This window comes from Alexandromys fortis, unplaced genomic scaffold, assembly GCF_014885135.2.
Source record: "Alexandromys fortis isolate MF-2015 unplaced genomic scaffold, M_Fortis_MF-2015_v1.1 scaffold_44, whole genome shotgun sequence".
In the NCBI taxonomy this organism is placed as follows: domain Eukaryota; kingdom Metazoa; phylum Chordata; class Mammalia; order Rodentia; family Cricetidae; genus Alexandromys; species Alexandromys fortis.
This window is the reverse complement of record NW_026067921.1, coordinates 9,966,280-9,988,362: the sequence shown is the minus strand read 5'-3', so window position 1 is coordinate 9,988,362 and position 22,083 is coordinate 9,966,280. Positions and strand designations below refer to the sequence as shown.

Below are 22,083 nucleotides of genomic sequence, written 5' to 3'. Positions count from 1 at the left end.
CTTTTGTGAGTTTGAGGCCAATCTGGTCTACAAAGTAGGTTCCAGGACAGCCAGGGCTACATAGTGAGATTTTGTCTGGAAAAGAACTAAAAGAAAGGAAGGAAGGAAGGAAGGAAGGAAGGGAGGGAGGGAGGGAGGGAGGGAGGGAGGGAGGGAAAGAAAGAAAGAAAGAAAGAAAGAAAGAAAGAAAGAAAGAAAGAAAGAAAGAAAGAGGAAAGGAAAGGAAAGGAAAGGAAAGGAAAGGAAAGGAAAGGAAAGGAAAGGAAAGGAAAGGAAAGGAAAGGAAAGGAAAGGAAAGGAAAGGAAAGGAAAGGAAAGGAAAGGAAAGGAAAGGAAAGGAAAAGAGAAATCTTTAAATAGCAAGCCTTAAGCTGCACAGAGGCTGGTCCAGCCCTGACTGACACCCAGAGATTCTGGTCACTTTGAGCAAGCATCAGAACACGTCCTTCCAGAAGTCTCCAGAGCTGCCACCATCCAATATTCAAGCACCAGCACCACCTAACACGCGAGGAGCACAGGAGCAGCATTTTCTAGTGTTGAAGGAAACAGTCGCCCTCCACAGAAGCCACAAGTTTATATACTAAGGTTCAGATGCCCTGCAAATTAACTTTGTTATTATCTAGAACTGTGGTGAACAGTTTACCATTTGCTGCAAAATTGTTCTGATGAGTGAGCAAGAGGTCTATGTAACTTTAGCCAGTTTTAGGTTTGACTCAGTCTAATGTCAAAAATCCAAATTTGGGTTGTGGAGATGGTAAAGTCTACAGCAGAGTCTCAATCCCTGGACCGCACATGGTGGCAGAAGCGAGCAGGCTCCCTCCAACCTCCACACGGGTGCTACAGCACCACCCCACATATACAGCCACATACAAAATAATACGTACATGTTAAAAATTCCTATTTTTTTCATAAATAGAAATTCACAGTTCAGGATTGGAATGGAAATTTTATTCCATTTTGCGGTGGGGGGAGTAGGGAAGGAGATGGGAAAAGGGAGTAGGGAAGAGGGATGCTTCTTCCTAAAATAATTGCTTCCAGAAATTTTACTTGAGCTTATATGTCTTTCAATAGAATAGTCGCACAGCCTTACCTAGAAGCAAGAGAAGCCACACAGTGTATTTTTCTTCTAGATGGCCTGTGTCCAAGTAAATGTAATTTCCATACCCCAGAAATGGACATCAAATGAATATACTATATCTAAAAGATTATTTTAATATTGAGGTTATTTCTTTGGTCTCTCTTTTATTCCTTCCTTTTCACAGTTGTAAACAATGTGTTTAACAGAAAAAAGTGGAAGAAGTATTGGGGTATATTACATGGTAATTAAAGTAACTCGAAGCACTGGTGTTGGAAGGCTAGGGGTCAAGGAAAAGATAGACACCTTGAAACACCATTGATACAATTGTTCAGCATCTTGTTTAGAGCCAAAAGTGCTGTTATAATTAACTTTCTAGACCAGTGCTAAAGCCTCCTTCCACTGAAGGTCAAGGAACACCGCAGAAACCGGCTTAGTGTCCCTAGATGGAAAGAGCAGAGTCAACTTCCCAGTTGACTTTGGGATGTCTCCGTGGCTACATTTCTCGAGCCCCGCATCTAGCGCAGCAGGCTGTGCTGTGGTTAAGTGCCAACTGTGAAAGGCGCACAGCTTGTTAACAGCCATCACTTTTGTATCGTATTTTTGGTTTCCAGGAGGATGCAAACCACAGGGTGTTGTCTATTACTCCATCCTTAGAGAATCTTACAAGGGGGCGGCATTTTACCCCACACTGTAAGCAAATAAAAACGAGGAATGTGAGTTGGGCATCTCATTGTTTCCCAGGGAGTTGGGCGGTATAGACTCGTGGCCAGGGGAGAGGGCTGATGGAACCAGAACAGGAAGACCTCATGGTGCTCGGCCTCTTCCTGACTTTATAATGAAATACAGGAGTAACATCTAGGCCTGACCTTTTGTATATCTGGTGGCCAAACCATTTTCTATTTATCACATTTGACCTCGATGTTGATACATTAACAACTCCTAGAATTTTGTCCAAGTTAGAATACTTTGTCTCTTTAAATTGACTTTGAATAGTTGTCAGCCTGCTTGGTTCTTTGAGCCACACCATGCCCACTATTTGGATTATTTTTTTCTTTCTCTGGCTCTTGGGGAAGAGACATGATTACTGAGACCAGGATATGGTGTTGTCCATCCCAATTGGTACCCTTCCACAGTCATCCTTGTAAGAAACTTATTGCTTCTCCTGCTCCTTCAGTTTTGACTTCCTAAGGGAACAAGATCCTGCAGCTGCAATCAGCCATAGCAGGCAGACAGCAGGCACCAGCAGCTCTCCTAGAAGCAGAAATGGTTCTTGCATGTAAATCAGGGTGCAGGGAGAGGTCACACTAAATCAGAGTGTAGGAGCTTCATGTCATTGTAAGCCAGAGTGTGAGAGGCTGGCGTCATGCTAAATCAGGGTGTGTGGTGGGGGGATGATGTCATGTGAGGCTCTGTAAATGAGTGTTGAATAGATGACTAGCCATCAGCTCTTTGCATTGTTTAGGATAATTTTCTCTAAGAGAGTAAGGGAGTAGGCCAGCAGGATTGCTCAGTGGTGAGATGCCTCAGCAGATAAAAGCGAGTACCTAACCATCGAGCCCGATGAACCGAGTTTTATCCCCAGAGCCTATGCGGTGGAATTGGTTCCCGTAAGTTGTTCTCTGACTTTACACACATGCTGTGACACACTCACCCATGCATGCACATCACTCAGTCAATCAATCAAACGTTAAGTAAATGGGGGAGCTTGAACTTCATGCCGCAGGTCCATCCTCTCAGAAGTGAGGAGGTTGAGGCAGAAATATGGCAAGTTCACGTTCTGTATGAGCTGGGGATAAAGTTGGGCAGCTTATACAGCATGTGAGGGGCCCTGGGTTCAGTCCCCGGCAACATACACACACACACACACACATCACATAAACACACACATATACGCACAGGTACACACACATACGCACACACACATCAGTACACATATATGCACACACACACCACATACACACACATCACATAAACACACATACACACAGGCACACACACACCACATACACACACATCACATAAACACACATACACACAGGCACACACACAACACATACACACACATCACACACGTCACGTACACATATATGCACACACACAATCACATACACATATATGCATGCACACACACATATACACACGCACACACACGCACAAACACACACAGATCAGGGAAGGTTGAAAGTCAGGAAGGGCCTTCCTTCTGGGCAGTAGCAGGAGCTTCCTAACTGCCTCAGGCTTTCCCAGAAAGCTCTGTGACTGTTCTGCATAGGCCCCCGAGAAGGACTTGGGATGTTAGTGCATAAGTGACCAACACTGTCTCAGGAGGAAATGGGAGGCTCCCCTCGCTTCCCTTTCTTGCAGGCCTACTGTGGTTTTTCATGATGTCATCCATTCATCATTGTGAGCTGACCAGCTGCCCCCCAGGCCTTGGCCAGTGGCCCAAGGTCAGAAGGGAAGAAAGAGATCCCAGGACAACAGTGCAGAGGGCCCCTGAGTATGTGCAGACAGGATGACATCAGTTCCACCTAGACAGTCTTGGTGGAACTCGAAGAAGACTGTAAAAGTTGTAAGACCTTATCCAACCTTGCCTTCCTTGAATGCCTTGGAAAAATTCAGGGGCCTCTTGCCTGTGGAAGGGGAGCCGAGCCCTGGAGTGGACCTAGGAGTGGAGGAAGGACTGCTCTGTCAGATGGTTCATTCTCCAGAATTCAACCTGTTTCCTAACTCTGTGGTGTTTGAAAGTAACTTTGTCCAGGTATTCTTGGGGGACTCAGAACAGCCCTCCTTGATTCTTCTAAACCCGTTCCCGAGATGGGACCGAAAGAGTTATCCTTAGGACCGCCGTGGGAGATGAGCTGATGCAGGGGAGCTAGTGGGCTGAGACACAGGCTGGCCAGGGCTTCTCCTATAAAGTGTACACACAGCAAGAAAAGCCAGGCATCCTTTGCTGAGTGGAGGATGAGGCATTGGAATATCTAATTTATGTTATTCACCTGATGCCAGGTTAAGACAGTGAGATTTTTGGACACAGGGTTTCTCTGTAGCTTTGGAGCCTGTCCTGGAACTAGCTCTTGTAGACCAGGCTGGCCTCAAACTCCCAGAGATCTGCCCGCTCCTGCCTCCAGAGTGCTGGGATTAAAGGCGTGCACCACAACTGCCTGGCTGACTTGGTGTGTTTTTATCTCCTTGCCTGGGCTCCCCTTGAGCCAGACAGAACTTTGAAGGAAGGACCATGAGGATGACTGTTTTCAAAGCAAAGTCAGGAAACTGTCAAGGGAGTATCTATAGACATGAAGCAGATGCCAAGGAACTCCTAAGTTACTTTTCTTGCTCTGTGTTAATAGTAGGTCCTTTAAATCTTATTTAAAAATTCTACCTGGTGGTACAGTCTGTAATCCCAGCACTCGGGAGGTTGAGGCAGGGAGATGTCCTTGAGAATAAATCTATCCTGGGCTATAGAGTAAGTCTCTGTTTTGCTTCATTTTTTTCTTGTTTAAATAACTAAAAAAAAATAATAATAATTTAAAAAACATCCATAAGCCCCACTAGAGTCTTCAAACCAATAAAGGTTAAAACATTTGCCAAAAAGCAATGCTTAAGTCCTCCTTTCTAAGGGACATTTAGCAATGTCTGAGGACATTTTCAGTTGTCAGAATTTGGATGCGAGTTTGCTAAGGGCATCCAGGATACAGAGGCCAAGGACGCTGCTAAACACTCCCACAAAACAGCATGGCCTTCCTCCCACAAAGAAGAGAAGTGACTATCATAGTGTGGAGGCACGTGCCTTTAATCCCCACACTCAGGAGGCAAAGGCCTGCGGATCTCTCTGGTCCTGGTCTACACAGTGAGTTCTAGGCCAGTCAGAGCTATCAAAACCAAAGATCAGTGTCGAGTGAAGAAACTCGGCTGAAACATCTTGCTGCTTTTTGCAAATGCTCAGGCTGGGCCCGGGGCTTCATTGCAGGTCAGAAGGGGGGGCAGAAACTGGAAAGAAATCTACAAAGCCTCCAACACAATGGCCCTTGGGGTGACCTCCTCCGTGCCTTGCCTACCCCTTCCTAACATCCTCCTTATGGCCAGAGTCAAATGGCATCAGGGGCAAAGCCAGACATGGAACAGACCATCCACAGCCCCGAGCATCATCCTGAAGAGGTAAGCAATGCAGATGGGAGTGAGGGATGAGCGGGGTAAAGGGCAGGCCCAGGTGGAGGCTGCCTTGTACTAAACTCCAGATGGGGTGAACTGAGAAGTCACTACAGTGACGTTACTTGGAATTTTATTATTTTGTTTTGTTTTAAACAAGATCTTTTATGGCCCAGGCTAGCCATGAACCTACTCTGCAGTCAAGGCTGGCCTTGAATTCTTGATCCACCTGCCTCCTCCTCCTGTATGCTTAGATTCCAAACCATGATGCCTGGCTACTGGCTGCTCTAGATTGACAAGTAGGAGGTTGGGGAGGTAGTCCAATCATAGTGCCTGCTGCGCAAACACGAGGAGACCTGGACTTTATCCCCAGAACCTGTGTTAAAAAAAATGGGTATGGTGGTTCACATGGTAATCGCAGCCCTGGGAGGTAGAGGTAGGGAGATCCTGGGGTCTGCTACCCACCCAGCCTAGCCTAGCTAATAAGTTCCAGGGTTAGTAAGAGACTCTGATTTTAAATAAATAAATAAATAAATAAATAAATAAATAAACAAACCAAGGTGGAAAACGCTTAAGAAATGGGACTTGGGGGTTAACCTCTGACCTCCACATACTTATGCACACACACCTCCCCAAACACATGCATACACAGGTGGGTGGGAGTGGGGAAACATGTCTCATGGGGAGATGGATGATGCGCATGAGCTTCCGAGTTTGGATAATCAGCAGCCACGCAAAAAGCCAAGTACAATGTGTGCCTGTAACCCCAGAGATAGTGCAAGGGGTTAGAGGAAGAGAGTGGATCCTAGGGACGAGCCAGCTAGTCTAGCCAGATGAAAAAACCATAAGCTCGGGATTCCATGAGCAATGTCTCAACAATTTTGGTGGAAGTTTTTGAGTGACTGTCTTCCCAACTCACAAGCCCACTCCCTTCCTCATGAGTGCCTTTTTTCTTATATTTTAAATATTTTTTAAAAGTTCTGATTTTGTTTTAAGCATGTGAATGTTTTGCCTGCATGTCTCTCTGTGTGCCATGTAAGTGCCCAGTGCCTGCGGAGAGTCAGATCTCCTGGAGTTATAAATGGTTATGAGTCATCCTGCGGTTGGCAGGTCTTCTGCAAGAGCAACTCGTGCCCCTTTTCTTTCTTAAGCAACTGCCCCTTTAAAAAGATGGTGGGGGCTGGAGAGATGGCTCGGTGGTTAAAAGCACTTGCTCTTCTTCCATAGCAATCAACAACCGCCTGTAAGTCCAGTCTCAGGACACCAGACACTTCTGGAGAATGTGGGCACTGCATGCATGTGGTGCACAGATAGACACGCACACAAATCCCCATACGCATAACGACATATAATAAAATAAAATTTTAGACTGGGCATGGTGACACATGCCTTTAAGTCCAGTCCAGCACTCGGAAGGCAGAGGTAGGTGGATCTTTGTGGGTTATAGGCCGGCCTGGTCTACATAGTGAGTTCCAGGGCAGGTAGAACTACATAGTGAGACACTGTCTCAAAACAAGCAAGCAAGCAAACAAACATTTTTTAAATAGTGGACTGCACTAGGGAAAGACAGTGGCATTGAACCCTGGCTTCCATACACAAACACATGCACGGGCAAGCTCACGCCTGACAAACATGCATGCATATAACACACGCAAGTCAGGTGAGACAAGACAGGCCTTTCACAGGAAGGACAAGTTATTTGGGACAAAGGGAAGCTCAGGGACAGGAGTGGAGGCTGGTCTCCAAGCTTGTCTTCCTGCTTCACGCTTCTGATTTAGCAGGAAACCTCCGAGCCTCCGGTTAAGGAGTAATGAGGCCGTGAGACTGGAGGGTGGAGGGCAGCTCGGGAGAGGCCATGCTCTCTTCGGTCCTGGGTGCGCAGTTAACTAGACTCAATTTCTGTATCACAAGTCACTGGCTGCAGTTTTCCTCTATAAAGCAAACTGCCAAAGTCCCGCTTAGGGCTGTAGCAAATGGTAGCATAAGGCTTGGGATAGAACCGTCCATATTGATGCTTGGGCCTTGTTTCCGTTTCCTTTCTGTTGCTGTGATTAAAAAAAAAAAAAAAAAAAAAAAAAAAACTAACGAAAAGCAGCTTAGTAGGGAAGAGAGGGTTCATTTTGGCTTACAGTTCCACGGGGACAGAGCCTGTTGTGGCGGGGAAGGGGAGACATGGTAGCAAGAGCAGGTGCTGGCTGATGATATTGCATCTAAACAGGAAACAGAGAACAGAAAATGAGGTCTGGCTGTAAAATCCCCCGCCACGCTCCCAGTGATCCACTTCCTCCTTCTAAAGGTTCCAAATACAACCTTCCCAAAAGGCACCATTAGCTGGGGACCGCGTGTTCAAACAAGTAAGCGTCTGGGGAAGACATTCACTCCACAAAAGGCTTCCTTACACAGTCTGCAAACCATCTCAAGAATCTCTAGATGTTACCAGAGGTCCAGGAAACCCCTGCATCCCTCCGAGCTACCTCGTGCGGAGCTCTCCATTATGATGTTGGTGTACCTGTAGCAAGTACTGCCCCCTACAGGTGACTAATGTCATATCTAAGCCAGGTCCTTGAATGAACAAGTTGAGCAGGTGGGTCAGCTCCCTTTGCATTTTGAAGGAGGAAATGGCAAAATCTCATGTCTCCGGCCACCGTACTCCTGAGCTCCATCTGTGACGGGACCCAGGGAACACTGGCATGAGAATCGTGGCAGTGCGAGAGAGGCAGGTCCCAGGGCCACAGCCCAGACCGACTGAATCTGAATCTTTGGGATTGTCTCTGAGAGTCCGCATCAAGGGCTCCAGGGAAATCTGCCTTCCCCAGAGTTTAGCACCACTGGTCAAGAGCTCTCTTTCCTGCCTCTAAAAGCCCCCACCCTTAAGGAGACATGTCAAAGTGATGGGGTTGTCCAGGTGTCTTCTTCTGTGTCTTAGTATTCTTCCTTTGAAGTTTGTGGAGCTTCAGATCTGTGACCACCATGAACGTGTCCTGAGGTTGAGGACAGTCACCGAGAAGATCTACTTCCTAAAGCTCCACCCTGACCACCCTGAGACTGTCTTCCTCTTTTGGATCCGCCTGGTTCAAATTCTGCAGAAGGGTCTGTCCATCACCACCAAGGACCCTAGCATTCTGGTCACTCACTGCCTGGTACCCAAGAGCCTCTGCAGCCCATGTGGAAAGTCCGAGGTAAGAAATCCCCATTGCCAGCCTTCAGTCAAGACCAGAGTTGGAGAAGGGAGATTTGAGCAGCCGCTGCTGAGTGCCCAAAGTAGGTGCCCTCAGCTTTAACTCTATGCCAGACATGGTAACATTTGTAAGCACAGAATACCTCTTTCTAAATAACTATGCTTCCAGTAAAGGCACACAGTTGTGCAACCATCAGCCATCGCCACAATTCAGTGAAAAGAAACAAGAGAGAAGGGCTTTGTTTTTGCTTATTTTTTTTTTGTTTGGCTTTTTTGAGCTGGCCTCAAACTCATTGTGTAGCCAAAGTTGGCCTTGAAATCCCAAGCCTCCTTTCTCTAGCTCCCAAGTCCTGGGATTACAGGCATGTTCAACCATGCCAGGTCAAAAGAGACTTTCCTGGTATGCCTGAATGTGTGCGTGCATGCGTGTGTATGTGTGCGTGCGTGTGTGAATGCATGCATGCATGTGTGCATGCATATGCATGTGTGTACATGTGTGCATGCATGTGTGTGCATGCATGTACATGTGCTTAAGCATATGCATGTGTGTGTACATATGTGTGTGTTGGGTGGTGGTATGCACTGTGAGGGGCATGCAGAAGCCAGAGGAAGACTTCAGGTATATTCCTCTTGCTATTTGCCTTATTCCTCTGAGATAGGGTTTTTCATGGAGCCTGGAGCTTGAGGGATTTTTGCTAGACTAGTGACCAACAAGCCCCAGCAATTCTCTTGTCTCTGCTCCCCAACCCCTCACCCCAGTGCTAGGGTTAGAGGTGGGTGTTGCTGTGAATGGCTCTTTACACAAATGCTAGGGATCTGAACTCAGGTCCTAATTCTTTCACAAGTACTATTACTCACTTCGTAGCCCATGAGGGAATTTTTAGCTTTTTCATTATCTATTCTTAACACCTCTTCCTCCCTCCCTCCTTGCACCCTGTGTGATGTGTGTGTGTGTGCAAGTACACATGTGCCATGGCACACATGTAGATGTCAGAGGACAGCTCACCTCAGCTGTCAATCTTCATCTTCTACCTTACTTCAGACAGGGTCCCTGGTTCTCCTATGTGCGCTCCAGGCTAACTAGCCCTTGACCGTTTGTGGATTCTCCTGTCTCTGGTTCCCATCTCACCACAGGCACTCTGAGGTTTCATACGTGAGCTGCTGCACCTGATTTTACGTGCATTCTAGGCATCAAGCTCTTTACTCGTTGACATCCTTTCATTACCTTCTCTCTTTTCTAATTCTTTTCTCTTCTAGGAGCTGAGGACCCAACCCAGGGCCTTGCACGCACTTGCTAGGCAAGCACTCTACCATGTAGCTAAATCCCCAACCTCAACATCCTTTTGTTAAACGTACCCCTACATGATTCCCTGTGCTGGTACCCTTGTGAATGTAGTTGTAGGAGTTCTGTTTGAGGCTGAATCATGCTGCAGAACTCAGGATGGTCTACGACTTCCAGCCTTCTGCTTTAGCCTCCACGTGCTTAGAGTACAGGCGCGTGCTGCAACTCATGGACTTGGAACCATGTGGGTGTTGTGTTTGTTTGAGGCAGGGTCTGATTTATTCATGCCTTTGAGTTACGGTTCGAGATATCAGGAGTGTTCAACAAGGGAAGATGGCAAACAATTTAAGAATAGGTTGTAACAACAAGTTTGAGGTCACCCTGTGCCCTGACAGAAGAGAATACCATGTCCCTATAGTAACAATAAAACCCTCAAATAAAAATAACAAAGAAGCCAAAAATAAATAAATAAATAAATAAATAAATAAATAAATAGGAAGAAAAAAAAAGAATGGTTTGTAGGCTGTAAGTTCGAGGCTGGCCTGGTCTACAGAGCAAGTTCCAAAGCTACAGAGAAACCCTGTCTTGAAAGGAAAAAAAAAAAAAAAAGAATGGGCCATGGGGTAGAGGCTTCAGAGAAACATTGAGAAAGCCCAAGTACTGGGCTTTGTGCTTTTGCTTTGGGCGGTATACAAAAAAGGAGTAAACAAGAAAAGGAAGAGCTACAGTTTTTTTAAAAAAAGATTTATTTATGTATTATGTATACAACATTCTGCTTCAGTGTATGCTCGCATGCCAGAGCAGGGCACCAGATCTCAGTACAGGTGGTTGTGAGCCACCATGTGGTTGCGAGGAATTGAACTCAGGACCTCTGGAAGAGCAGCCAGTGCTCTTAACCTCTGAGCCATCTCTCCAGCCCCCAAGAGCTACAGTTTTTGAGGCACAGAAAAACGAGCGGGTTTAATAGTGAGGCTCTGGGAGCAACTGTATGGGGGGGGGGAGCTTCAAGGAACAAAATCACATTATTTTATTAATGGCATAATTATTCTTCCCATCTCCTCAGTATGTCTTTAGGTGCATCCGATTTTCTGAGAGATATCTGATGGTCAGGTGATTGATTGGCCCCCTTGGGGAGGATCCCTGGGACTCGCTGACCAGCCAACTCGGTGGAGTCAGTGAGAGCCAGGTTCAGCGAAAGGCCTGTCTTAAATATCAGGTGGAAAATGATGGAGGAAAACACTCAGTGTTGACCTGTAGCCGCTACGTGTGGACTCATTCGTCCAGGTCCAAGTACACTACCTACCCACAAAGCAGCTGCATAGAGGACTTTTATTAGAGGAACTCATTTTTAAGCATGAATTTCTCATAATATATATATACATTTAAATATAAAGCAAGTAGCACTAGGTATTAAAATTCATATTGGCAAGTTAACGATACTAATTATATGTTTGCACCTTTAAGGCACCAAAGGACGTTTATACCAAATACTTAGCTACCAACCAAGAGACGTGTTCCCGTGAAGCCGGGATGGCTGCCTCATGGGAATGGTTGGGTCCTGATGTTTCAGACTTTAGAGCCCTGGTACTAAGAAAATGAAGCCAGCCCGGCTTAACTTCTTGCTTTGCTTGTTCCTTCTCTGTACAGTTAGTGCCGAAGAAACCTCAAGGTCCCCGGCCCAGCGAGAGCCTCATGCAGCTGATGGCCAGGGGGGAGAGTGAGGCCCTCTCGCAGATCTTTGCCGATTTGCATCAGCGGAAACAGCACAGGTACATGATTTAAATCGGGTTAATCCGGAAGACCCCAGCAGCGAGACCCTGGGTGAAGGAGCACAGTCAGGGACGTGACACAGTCAGGCAGTGATGGTCTCAGGACGGTCCTGTTGTCATTGCCTTGATCTCCACACAGCAAGCAAGGTAGGCCTGACTCCAGAGGAAGTGTGTAGAAATGAAATACTTCTTCAGCATGAAAATGAGTTAGTAACAGGCACGGGAGAAGGAGAGTTAAATCCTAACCCAGCATCTAATTCTACAGAGGCATACTGTATTGCTTTAGACCTTGCTGTGTCCTGGGTTCGTTTCCCCATTGACTGGGCCTCTGTTTGGACTTCATAGAGCTCTTGAGGTTGTTCCTAAAGTGTTGTCTCCTGGGATGCTCCAGGAAACAGGCCTGTCTTCTCCATGCCTGAAGAAATGTCCCTGTAGTACAGATGATTCAGTGTGATATGGGAGACAGGAAGTCCGGTGTGGTGACCCGTTGCTGTCGTTCCAGCCCTGAGAAAGGTTGAGGCAAGCAGACTCTTTCAAAATTGAGGCTAGCCTGGGCAACAGAATGAGTTCCAGACTAGCATGGGCTACAAACAGAGAAGGAAAACCAAAAACTGAATTAGTATATATCACCAGGAGAGAAAACTGAAGTGTCAAAGAGAAGGAACTTTTTTGCTTTAAGATAGAATCTCATGCAGCTCAGGTTGACTTCAAATTCCCTAAGTGGTCAAGAACGATCTTGAATTCCCAACCCTCCTGCCTCTCCCTCCCAAATGCTGGAATTAGAAGGAAATCTGGGCCACCATTCCTGGTGACACATAGAAGAAGAGATACCCCCCTCCCTTCAGCTTGGGGGTTGAATTTGGGGCCTCAAGCTTCCTAAGCAAGGGCTCTACCACTCAGCTGTCTATCAACCCACGAGGAGGGGCTTATCATAATAGGAACCAGTTAGAGTAACTCAGAGGCAAACCGAATAGTGTTGGGGTGGGAAGCTGAAAAGCAAGAGAGCCTATAGACGGTCTCTCTGAGTGGTTGAAGGCTCTCGGACTAGTGCCCCAGCTTTCTGTTCCATAATACCTGAAAGATAATAGAAAGCCGCATCCGGATACTGTTGGGATTGGGAGCCTTTAGTATGCTCTTTGTCAGATCGAGAAGCAGATATGAGTGCTATCTCAAGAAATATTAATGTGTGTTACTAATGGTCTTGGGAAAGATTTAACAGTTTGTCAAAAGATTGTCACTGTATAAAAGATTGTTTCTGTGTACAGAAAACTGTAATTACAAAATGGTTATGTAGAATGTCATATTCTGGGCTGTGATGATTTATACCCTTAATCCCAGCACTTGGGGAGGCAGAAGCAGGCAAATCTCAGTGAATCCAAAGCCAACTTGGTCTACAAAGTGAGTTCCAGGACAGTCAAAAGTTTTAAACTGTCAAATTACTAAATCACAGATACAATCACAGCAGGCCTGAAACTTAAGTAACTAGTGAGAGACCTTGAACCCTTGATTCTCCTAAGTGCTAGTATGATAGGCATGCCCCACACTACCTGGCTACGATGGTTTTTTTGTTTGTTTGAAACAGCGTCTGTCTTGACAATGCTGGCTCAGAATTTGGGATCTTCCTGCCTGAGAGTGCATGACCACAATCCCCAGATAGTTTACTATTTATAGGACACTGTATTCGCTACTTTTCTATTGCTGTGATAAAATGCCATGATCAAGGCAACTTAGATGCACTGGGGTATGGATGGGTTTATGGGTGCAGAGTAACAAGAGCCCATCATGATTAGGAGCCATAGCAACGAGAGGCAGGCGTGGCAGCAGAAACAGGAAACTGGTAGCTCACATTGTCAAATGCAAACACAAAGCAAAGAGATCTTACTGGAAGTGGCACAAGATGCTCTGTGACACATTTCCCCAAGACTGCGCCACCTAGACCTCTCTGAACAGGGTCACCAACTGGGGACTGAGTATTCAGATACTCAAGCCTATGAGTGAGTGTGTGTATTTCATTCAAATCACCACAGACTCTTTTGCACATATTGCATTCTGAGTTACTGGCTGGAACTCAGTCCCATAGACCAAACTAGCTGCAGGGGAGGCTAAGAAGCACATTCTCCTTTAGATACACAGATTAAGTGTCCTCAGTCTGAGATGGTGGTACATGCCTGTAATCTCAACACTCAGGAAGCTGGGGCAGGAAGATTCCTGTGAGTTTGAAGTCAACCTAGACTGTCTCAAAACAACAATACCTCACAAAATTAGATGCTCTACCCCCAAAGGAAAAGGGAAGTGGGGTTCCTGGGGGGCCTACCACCAATCTCTGGTCTTTCATTCTGGAAGGTTAGAGGGAGCTAAGCCCCTAAAAAGAAATAGGCATTAGACAAAAAGAACAAGGAAGGTAGAGAGCCAGGAAGGTTGAAAAAAACAAATGACTGAGGCTTTGTCCAGAGGAAGAAACCTGATTGGTTTAGGGAAAGAGGAAGAAGGGCGTTGGGTCAGAGAACAGGTAGAAATAGGCTGAAGCCCCACCAAGCAGGAGGGAGAAGCTGTGTGGAGGATTTCCTACTTTCAGTGGGAGGGAGCCTTTGCTGCATTTGATGCCTGGAGGTGCTGTGATACAATTTGCATTTGAAAAGGTCACTCTAGCTGTAGCGTGACAGTTGATGGGGCGGGGGGGGGGGGGGGGGGGGGGGGGAGGGGGAGGGAGGGGGGGGGGAGGGGGGGGGGGGGGGGGGGGGGGGGGGGGGGGGGGGGGGGGGGGGGGGAGGAGAAGAGACTCAGAGAGACCAGATAAGCAGCTCAACTGGTCTGGACTGACTGTATAAAACGGGTCAGGAAGATTTGGAAAAGAAGAGTGGAGAGTATCACTTCTGCCTCCCTGTTACCTCAGTGGCTTCTTTGGTTTCCCAGAGCAAAGTTCCACGTGTTAATGCTTCAGATTCAGGCGCCTTCCAGGCTGGTTGCAGTTATTACCGGTTTTTGCTCACTTGCAGCAACCTGCCACCGAACAGTAAAGAGCATGCAAGCTCCATGATAGGGCCACGGTTCTTCTCCACAAACACATCAGAGCCACGGGCTCTGGTCCCTACCTCCTTCCATCTCCATCCCACCTCCTCTTTCCCCTTTCTCTTCTGCAAACAGTACGCATCACACCCACCCAGTGTAGCCACAGCTGGCCTTTTCCATATTTATATCCGTCTCTAAATCCTTCACATGGGGAAAAAAATCTAACTAGGGATAAGCTTTCAAATGTCACTTCAAGGCTGAGCATGTAGCTCAGGGTGTAGTGTTTGCGGCAGCACACACAAAGCCAAGGTCTGATCCGCAGTCCTATTGCATAAACCAGGCACGCTGGTGCACGGCTATAATTCCAGCACTCAGGAGGCAAGAAAGTCAGGCGTTCAGAGTCGTCCTCAGCTCCATAGTGAATTTAAGACTATGATAAGACCATGTCTCAAAAAACAAAGAAACAACACACAAAACCCCACCTGATTTAATGTTCTTCTCCTTAACTTTGATCTTTTCCAGGAGGAGCAAGAAGATTCAGATCAACAAGACCAACGCAGGTAAGGAAGGACACAGGGTCCCATGCTGGGAGAGCCGGCTGCTGTGTAGGCATAGACTCAGATCCCTCACAAGGTCCCCTCTGTCCTTCTGGATGCCATCAGGAGAACCATAGGTTCCCCCACCATAATGGGTAACTCTCTGGGCTCTTTGGTCACCAAAATCAATTTGGCACCAAGCTCTATTAATCTGTTTCTTTATTCTTTTTTCTTTTCTCTTCTTTTCTTCTTTCTTTTCCTTTTCGAGACAGGGTTTCTCTGTAGCTTTAGAGCCTGTCCTGGAACCAGGCTAGCATCGAACTCACAGAGATCCATCTTCCTCTGCCTCCTGAGTGCTGGCTGGGATTAAAGGTGTGCGCCACCACCGCCCAGTTTGAGATGATTCTTTATTCTTTTTTTTTTTTTTTTATTTCCGAGACAGGGTTTCTCCATAGTTTTTTGTTTTGTTTTGTTTTTTTTTTGTTTGTTTGTTTGTTTGTTTGTTTGTTTGTTTTTTTTTTGGTTCCTGTCCTGGAACTAGCTCTTGTAGACCAGGCTGGCCTCGAACTCACAGAGATCCGTCTGCCTCTGCCTCCCGAGTGCTGGGATTAAAGGTGTGTGACACCACCGCCCGGCGCTTCTTTATTCTTGATTTCCAGTTCCACACATGACCCTAGCCGGTACTTTTCCCTTCACATCTGCAGCATCCATTTGTTGATTGACTGACATATTCAAAAGCACGCACCAGAGGCTCTTACCGTGCCCACACCGCCTTTTCCCAGGGGGTGACGTCACACGGGTGCATACCAAAATCATAGAAACTCCTTTCTAGACGACATTCAGAGTTCATGCTGGGGTGCCAGAGATATGAAAGGTAGAGAGGCCTTCACTTCTTTCAGGGTATTGCCATATATGATAGGACCAGGACAGATGGAGTAGGTTAGGCCATGTGAGAAGCTGTGACGTTCTAGAAGCGTTAGCTGCTTCCCTATTGCCAAATTCTAATTGATCTCGAGTCTTCTGGATGTGGTCCCTCAGCAGCCTCTCCATTCTTCCTGTCTCCCCTGATAACGTGCTCCCTGCCTCATGTCTACCCCAGCCACATCTGTTTCAGTCCAATTTTACCCACACTTCGTCATACCTTAGTCATCCCACACTCACTTCCTTCCCCCGAGGAGCTGCTCTAAACCCGGCTGTCCTAAATCCTACCCCACACGTTCCTGCCAAGACTCGGCTTTCGTCCTAACCTCTCACACTGTTTTCTGGTTCTCTTATAGGCATAAGGCCTATTTCTTAATGAATGTTAAATTGCGTGCATGCCTCTAAGTCATCCACAGCACAAGCGCAGAGCTGGGGACACAACAAGAGTTCAATAAATATCAGTACCTAAGATCATTGACAAACTAATTCTCCATCATGGCTCAGAGACAGCTATATCATGCTATATTTTGGAATGTAGAGGGGGTTGGAGATCCTAGGAGAACTAGGATCCAAATCAGAACATTTTACAAACTCATGTCTAAGAGTGAAATAAATAAATAAAGGTCTGAGGGAACGCGGGCAAAAGGAATGGTTGGCTCTCACCTGATGTTTAAAACAACTGCCGGTAGAGCGGGAGAGATGGTTAGGTGGTTAAGAACACTGGCTGCTCTGGGCTGAGGACCCAGGCTCAATCCCCAGGTCACATGACAGCTCACAACAGTCCTGGGGGAACCAACACCATCTTCCAGTCTCCATGGGCAGCAGGCATGGATGTGGTACACAGACTTACATGTAGGCGAAATAGTCACACAACATAAAACATAAGTAAAGCTAGAAAACAAAACAACTGCTGGCAACTGACCCCTGCTTTCAACACTAAGAAGGCGATCGAGAGAGCGACGGAGACAGGAGGAACAAAAACAGGGGCGGTACTCGCTAAGACTTTGACTAATTGCCGCCATGCTGGCGCTTGGTCTGGTATCGTCAGCTACTCCAGATGTTTTTATTTTCAAGAGAAGTCCCAAGTCTGAATTTTTAAATATACCCTGTAAAGAGAAGCGCAGCATATATACATACACATATATATACATATATATATGTGTATATATACTCATATATATGTGTATATATACATATATATGTGTATATATATATATATATATACTCAAGCTTAGTGGGCAAGGAAGATGTACCGAAGGGAAGGCTCTCGTGGGCACTGAAGATGGACGTGGCGGCCGCCAGCTCCTGCGTCCTGACAGGAGAGCTGAGCCTCGCTTCCTCCCCATCTGGGACTGCTTTCCCACATGCCGTGACCTTTGACACGATGTCAACTATTTTTTTTTCTGTTTTTATAGCACATTCAAGAACATTCGCAAACACACACACTTTAAAATAGTTTATGAAGTTAGAGATAAGGAAAAGAGAATATTCAAGAATGTTTCCAGTGAGTGCTGGGCCTGGAGAGAAAAGGTTTAAAACTTCAAGATATCTGGGTAGGTGCGGCTGTGCAAACCCGTCATTGCAGACCTTGGAGAGCTGAGCTGGGAGAAATATCTCAAGCTTAAAGCCAGCTTGGTCTGTATGGCAAGTTACAGGATAGCCTGGGCTACATAGGATCTTACTAGAGCCTCGGACAACACCAAAAGAAATGTCAGAATATCTAATGTTGAAATGTTCTTAGGTTGATTTTAATGATCCACGTTGGGATGTGTTTTGGACTTTGTTTTCTTGCTGGGTCAAGTACTGGCCAGAAAAGGGAAGCTACATGCTAGGCTCTTGGGACCCTTACTATCTCCTACTGAGCCATGTCCTAAACCCTCTATTGGAACTTCTGAATTAAAATAACGAGAAGGGCAGGGAAATAACTCAGCCAGTAAAGTACTTGCCTTGTCAGAATGAGGACCTGAGTTTGACTCCCAGAACCCATGGGGCTTCAGAGATTGTCTTAGGGGTTTAGAATGCATATTGCTCTTCCTGAGGATCTAAGTTTGGTTCCTAGCATCCAGTTCGGGTAGCTCAGAACTACCTGTAACTCCAGCTCCCAAGGGAGGAGGGGCATCGGATGCCTCAGGTCTCTGAGACTACTTCCTTCACTTGTACTCACACAGGCACACATGCATGCACACATATGCACACACACAGACACATGCATGGAGGCGCTCATGCACTCATGCACACTTAGTTAGACATTGTGGTGAATGCCTGTAATCCCAGCCTTTGCGAGGCAAGGAGAGGAGGAGTCACGAGCTCAAGATCAACCTTGGCTGCAGAAGAGTTCCAGCGGATGGGCATGGGGATTGTTATGCAGTTGAGACCACCAGAAGCTCAAAGTTCACCTGTGTGCCCCTATTAGCAGGTGCATAAGTCAATTCTTGGTCTTGTTGAAATGCTGTTTCTAACTCATTAGACCTGGACATAAGGCCTTGAAATCAGGTATTTCTAATATGATCCCCGCTGATACCAAGGTTTTAGTTACATTTTGAATAGCCAGGGGCAAAGGGTTTAAGAATAGGCTCTGACTTTGCTCTTCTGGTTTCAAGGCCATTGTCAGTTTAGCCGACTGAATATATCCTTGGGGAGATTAGCTTAGTTAACCCGCAATTTTACTCAACAGGATGTAGTTAGTGGTTAAGAACACAGACTCTCAAATCAGGTTGGTTGACTTTGCATATTGATTCTGCCTCATGATAATATGGTCGTTAGTAAATCAATCAGCCTCTGTGGACCTCAGAGTTCTTATCTGTAAGGTGGGGGATTGTGGGAGAGTTACCACCAATGATAAAAGCAAGAATGTGTAATTGTCTGATGGATCTCGTGTATGATGGCTTCCTCTCCCCATAACTATTAGCTGTTAGCTTCCAGAGTGTTCTGTGAGCTGGAGTGCAAATATATTCCTTTTCTTAACTAGGGAAAGATACTCCCAGTGAAGACAGTGTCCCCTGCACTCGCGATCTCAGCTGGAGGGATGCGCTGACTTTCGGAGAGTGGGAAAGAGAGAACCCCTCTGGGCCACAGCCCCTCTCGCTCCTCGGCACTCTGGCTGCCTCCAGCAGGCCTCGGCTGTCCCTGACTGGAGGTATGGTGGTGATGGGATTGATCTGGTGGCCTTCTTGGGACTGGCTGGAGCTGAAGCTCAGAAACAGGACTGTGTCCTAGGATCCTCAGGGTGATTCCAAATGCTGTGTGAAGAGGATGGGTTGCTGGCCACAGTAACCTTACCCTCCGCTCTTCTTCTCCCTTGTTTACTCTGCCTCCAATAATAATGAGTGAAATTCTACAGTGTGGTATCTCCAGACACCACGGAAGGGCAGACCATTCAGCTGGTGCTCTGGGGCCTTCTCTTCCTGCTGTGTAAGAGGCATAGCGGCCCATCTCCTGGAGCTCAGCAGCTCCCATGGCTCTTTCCTCCCCTCTCCTGCCCTAGAGCTCTTGGTGTCTTCCTAACTAATGGTGGTGCTGTAGTAAAGGGACGAGGAGCCGGACTGAAGGGCTGAGTGAGGACAAACTTCCCTGGGTCCCAGCCTCTCCCCCTCCAAGGTGCCCCATCTATCCTACATCTATTCAACTAGCACTGTGAAGCACCTTCTCTGCATTGGGTCTGGCAGTCCTAAAGAGGGTGGGTTAATTTGATTTTCTAATTCATAGAAATAAAAATACTTATTTTTGTATTTGCAAAAAAAAAATCTTTATTTTTAAAGTAATTTTTAAGTTAACACAGCAAGCTGTGGTTTCACTATGGCATTTTTCTTGTTTTCTGTCACTCTGGCATTTCCTAAGTAGATGTCCTTATACTTTGTTCTCCTGTCCCCCCTTGCTGCCCTCGCTGTTCCCACTGCTCCCTTCTTGCTGGTCCCCATCTCTTTCCTGTCACCTGCATTGCTTTGCTCTATCTTTTTGCTCTTCTTCCTGCCTCCCCACGACCCCTTTCTACTTTCATGACCTTCTTACAATATGCACGCAAAACAAGCAAATGTGGTAAAACTTTAGATAGCATCAACGAAATAATATCATATGAAAGAAAATTCCTGAAATTCTTCCAAAAGACCATTTATTAATAACTGAAAAGTTTTCAATGTAAGTAGGAGCCAAAGAGGTCATCCTGCAGTTGAGAATAAGAATGCATATGGCTCTTCCAGAGGACCTGAATTGGTTTCTAGTAGTCACTTCAGGTGACTCCCAACTGCCTGTAACTCCAGCTCCAGATCTGATGCCTCAGGCCTCCACAGACACCTGCACTCACGTGCACGGATCCCCCATCCACGTAATTAAATACATTCAAAATGAAAATGTAAATAAGAACAAGGGCCCCCCCCCCCGCCCCCGTGGCCTCACTTTCCAAGGTTTCAGTTAGCCACAACCACATACAGCCCCAAAATTAAATGGAGATTCAATATTGAGAGAGAAACCATAGCCACCATAACTTTTGTTAGATCACAATTGTTTGATTTAATTACTAGGCATGTTGGTAATCTCGTACCATGCCTATGAATTAATCTTTGTTTAATTTGTCTATATCAGAAGAAATGATATCTATAAAGTTTAGAGTTGTCAGAAGATAAATCCCCAGAGACAAAGGGCTATCGTTGTGTCTGTGCATTCACAGAAGAGTGTTTCTGGTAACCTATATGATTTTGACCACTTTCTGTCCGACACTCACAGGAATCTCTATATGACGGATCCTTTCCCATTGGGAAGACTTTGTGCAGTCCACACCATCACTTCTCTTCAGTATTCAGTTTCCGGGAACTCTATCTTATCAGAAGGGAGGAGGAAATGGCCACTAGGAGCAAAGCTGAGTTATCACAGCTCCGAGAAGAATGCTTCTTCATCCCGTCAGCCTCTCCACGACTTCTCACCACCGCATGAGGGTACAGCAACCTGCATCCCACGGCACCACGCAGGTAGACGAGCCAGGAGAACAGTACAAGGGGAGCAAGCCCAGGGGAACAGTGGACAAGAGCAAATCAGAGCGGAAGCTGGCACGAGGGAGTCAGAGAAGAGAGGCAGGAAGAACAGTCACAACACAAGAGAACAGGAGAGACCCGGGAGAAAAGATGAAGAGAACTACACAAGAAGCACATCTCTGAGAGATGCCCCGCCAAGCATCTATTTATCTAATTTAAAAAGTAAAGCCATAAACCAAGCAGACAATGTGGTTTCCTCTCTGCTCAGATGACTCCGGAACAGCTTCATCCTTCTTCTCTGCCTAGTGCCCAGTTCAGGCTTGTTCACCCGGCAGTGGATTGCAAGCTAAGGAACAAGCTTTTGTTTGGGTTTTGAGGTAGGGTCTCTTCTGGGAGGTGGTGGTGCACGCCTTTAATCCCAACACTTGGGAGGCAGAGGCAGGTGGATCTCTGTGAGTTTGAGGCCTGGCTGTGAGCCTTGAGGACAGTCAAGACTGTTACACAGAGAAACCCTGTCTCAGTGAGGGACAGGCGAGATCTCAACCTATGCTACTTCATGGATGCTGAGATTACAGTTATTTTCAACTACCCCCAGTTTACCAAATACAGGGCCTCGTAGACGCTAGGCAAGCATAATTCACAATCTGAATTATATCGCCAGCCCCCCTTAGAACCAAATTTTCCCAGGAGATTGGAAGACAAAGTGTTAAGGTGAATTTGCATTTTGTTGTTCAAACGTACTAGACAGTCTGGGAAACACTGGCACACTTCCTTTTGGGTTGACAGTCCCTGAAATATGGACACACCTGCTTGGCATACCTTTTGAGTGCTCCTTAAATTAGCCATCCCATATAACATCAACACTCCTGCTGCCTTCTCTGCTTGATTTCACTCCATTGTATATATTGCCATCTCTTCTATCGGCTTTTTAAAATCTGACTGACTGTTTCGCCTGTTCCTACAGATCAGAATATAAGCACTGTGAACTCAATCCCCTTTTGTTTACCACTGCATCCACAGTGCCCAGAGCATTGCCTGGCACACAGAAAACACTTCATTCATTTGTGGGGTGTTCATTCATACCACAGGAGCAGAGTCAGGGCACTCAGAGGGGAGCATCAGCCTTTTCAGTCAAAGCCATCGTGCCTACCCACAGTAGACCAGAGACCAGACGTGAGGTTCTCAGAGACCGAATGAGCA

At 46.4% G+C, this 22,083-nt stretch overlaps 1 protein-coding gene across 1 annotated transcript; it reads left to right on the top strand.

The window, feature by feature from the left end:
- Nucleotides 1-3,590: 3,590 nt before the first annotated feature.
- Garin1b (golgi associated RAB2 interactor 1B) lies at nucleotides 3,591-21,117 on the top strand. Its single transcript, XM_050141664.1, has 7 exons — nucleotides 3,591-3,836; nucleotides 5,046-5,233; nucleotides 8,151-8,403; nucleotides 11,332-11,453; nucleotides 14,985-15,022; nucleotides 18,888-19,055; nucleotides 20,639-21,117. Exons 1-7 carry the CDS (start codon nucleotides 3,591-3,593, stop codon nucleotides 20,650-20,652), a joined length of 1,029 nt encoding a protein of 342 aa, XP_049997621.1. The 3' UTR covers nucleotides 20,653-21,117.
- Nucleotides 21,118-22,083: the final 966 nt, after the last annotated feature.

Excerpts from the sequence above, each read along its gene's own strand:
- Garin1b (XM_050141664.1), top strand. The coding sequence starts at position 3,591 with ATGACATCAGTTCCACCTAGACAGTCTTGGTGGAACTCGAAGAAGACT. Across the intron at positions 3,837-5,045 it reads TTGAAAGTAACTTTGTCCAG|GTCAGAAGGGGGGGCAGAAA; the intron begins GTATTCTTGGGG and ends GCTTCATTGCAG. Across the intron at positions 11,454-14,984 it reads CATCAGCGGAAACAGCACAG|GAGGAGCAAGAAGATTCAGA; the intron begins GTACATGATTTA and ends GATCTTTTCCAG.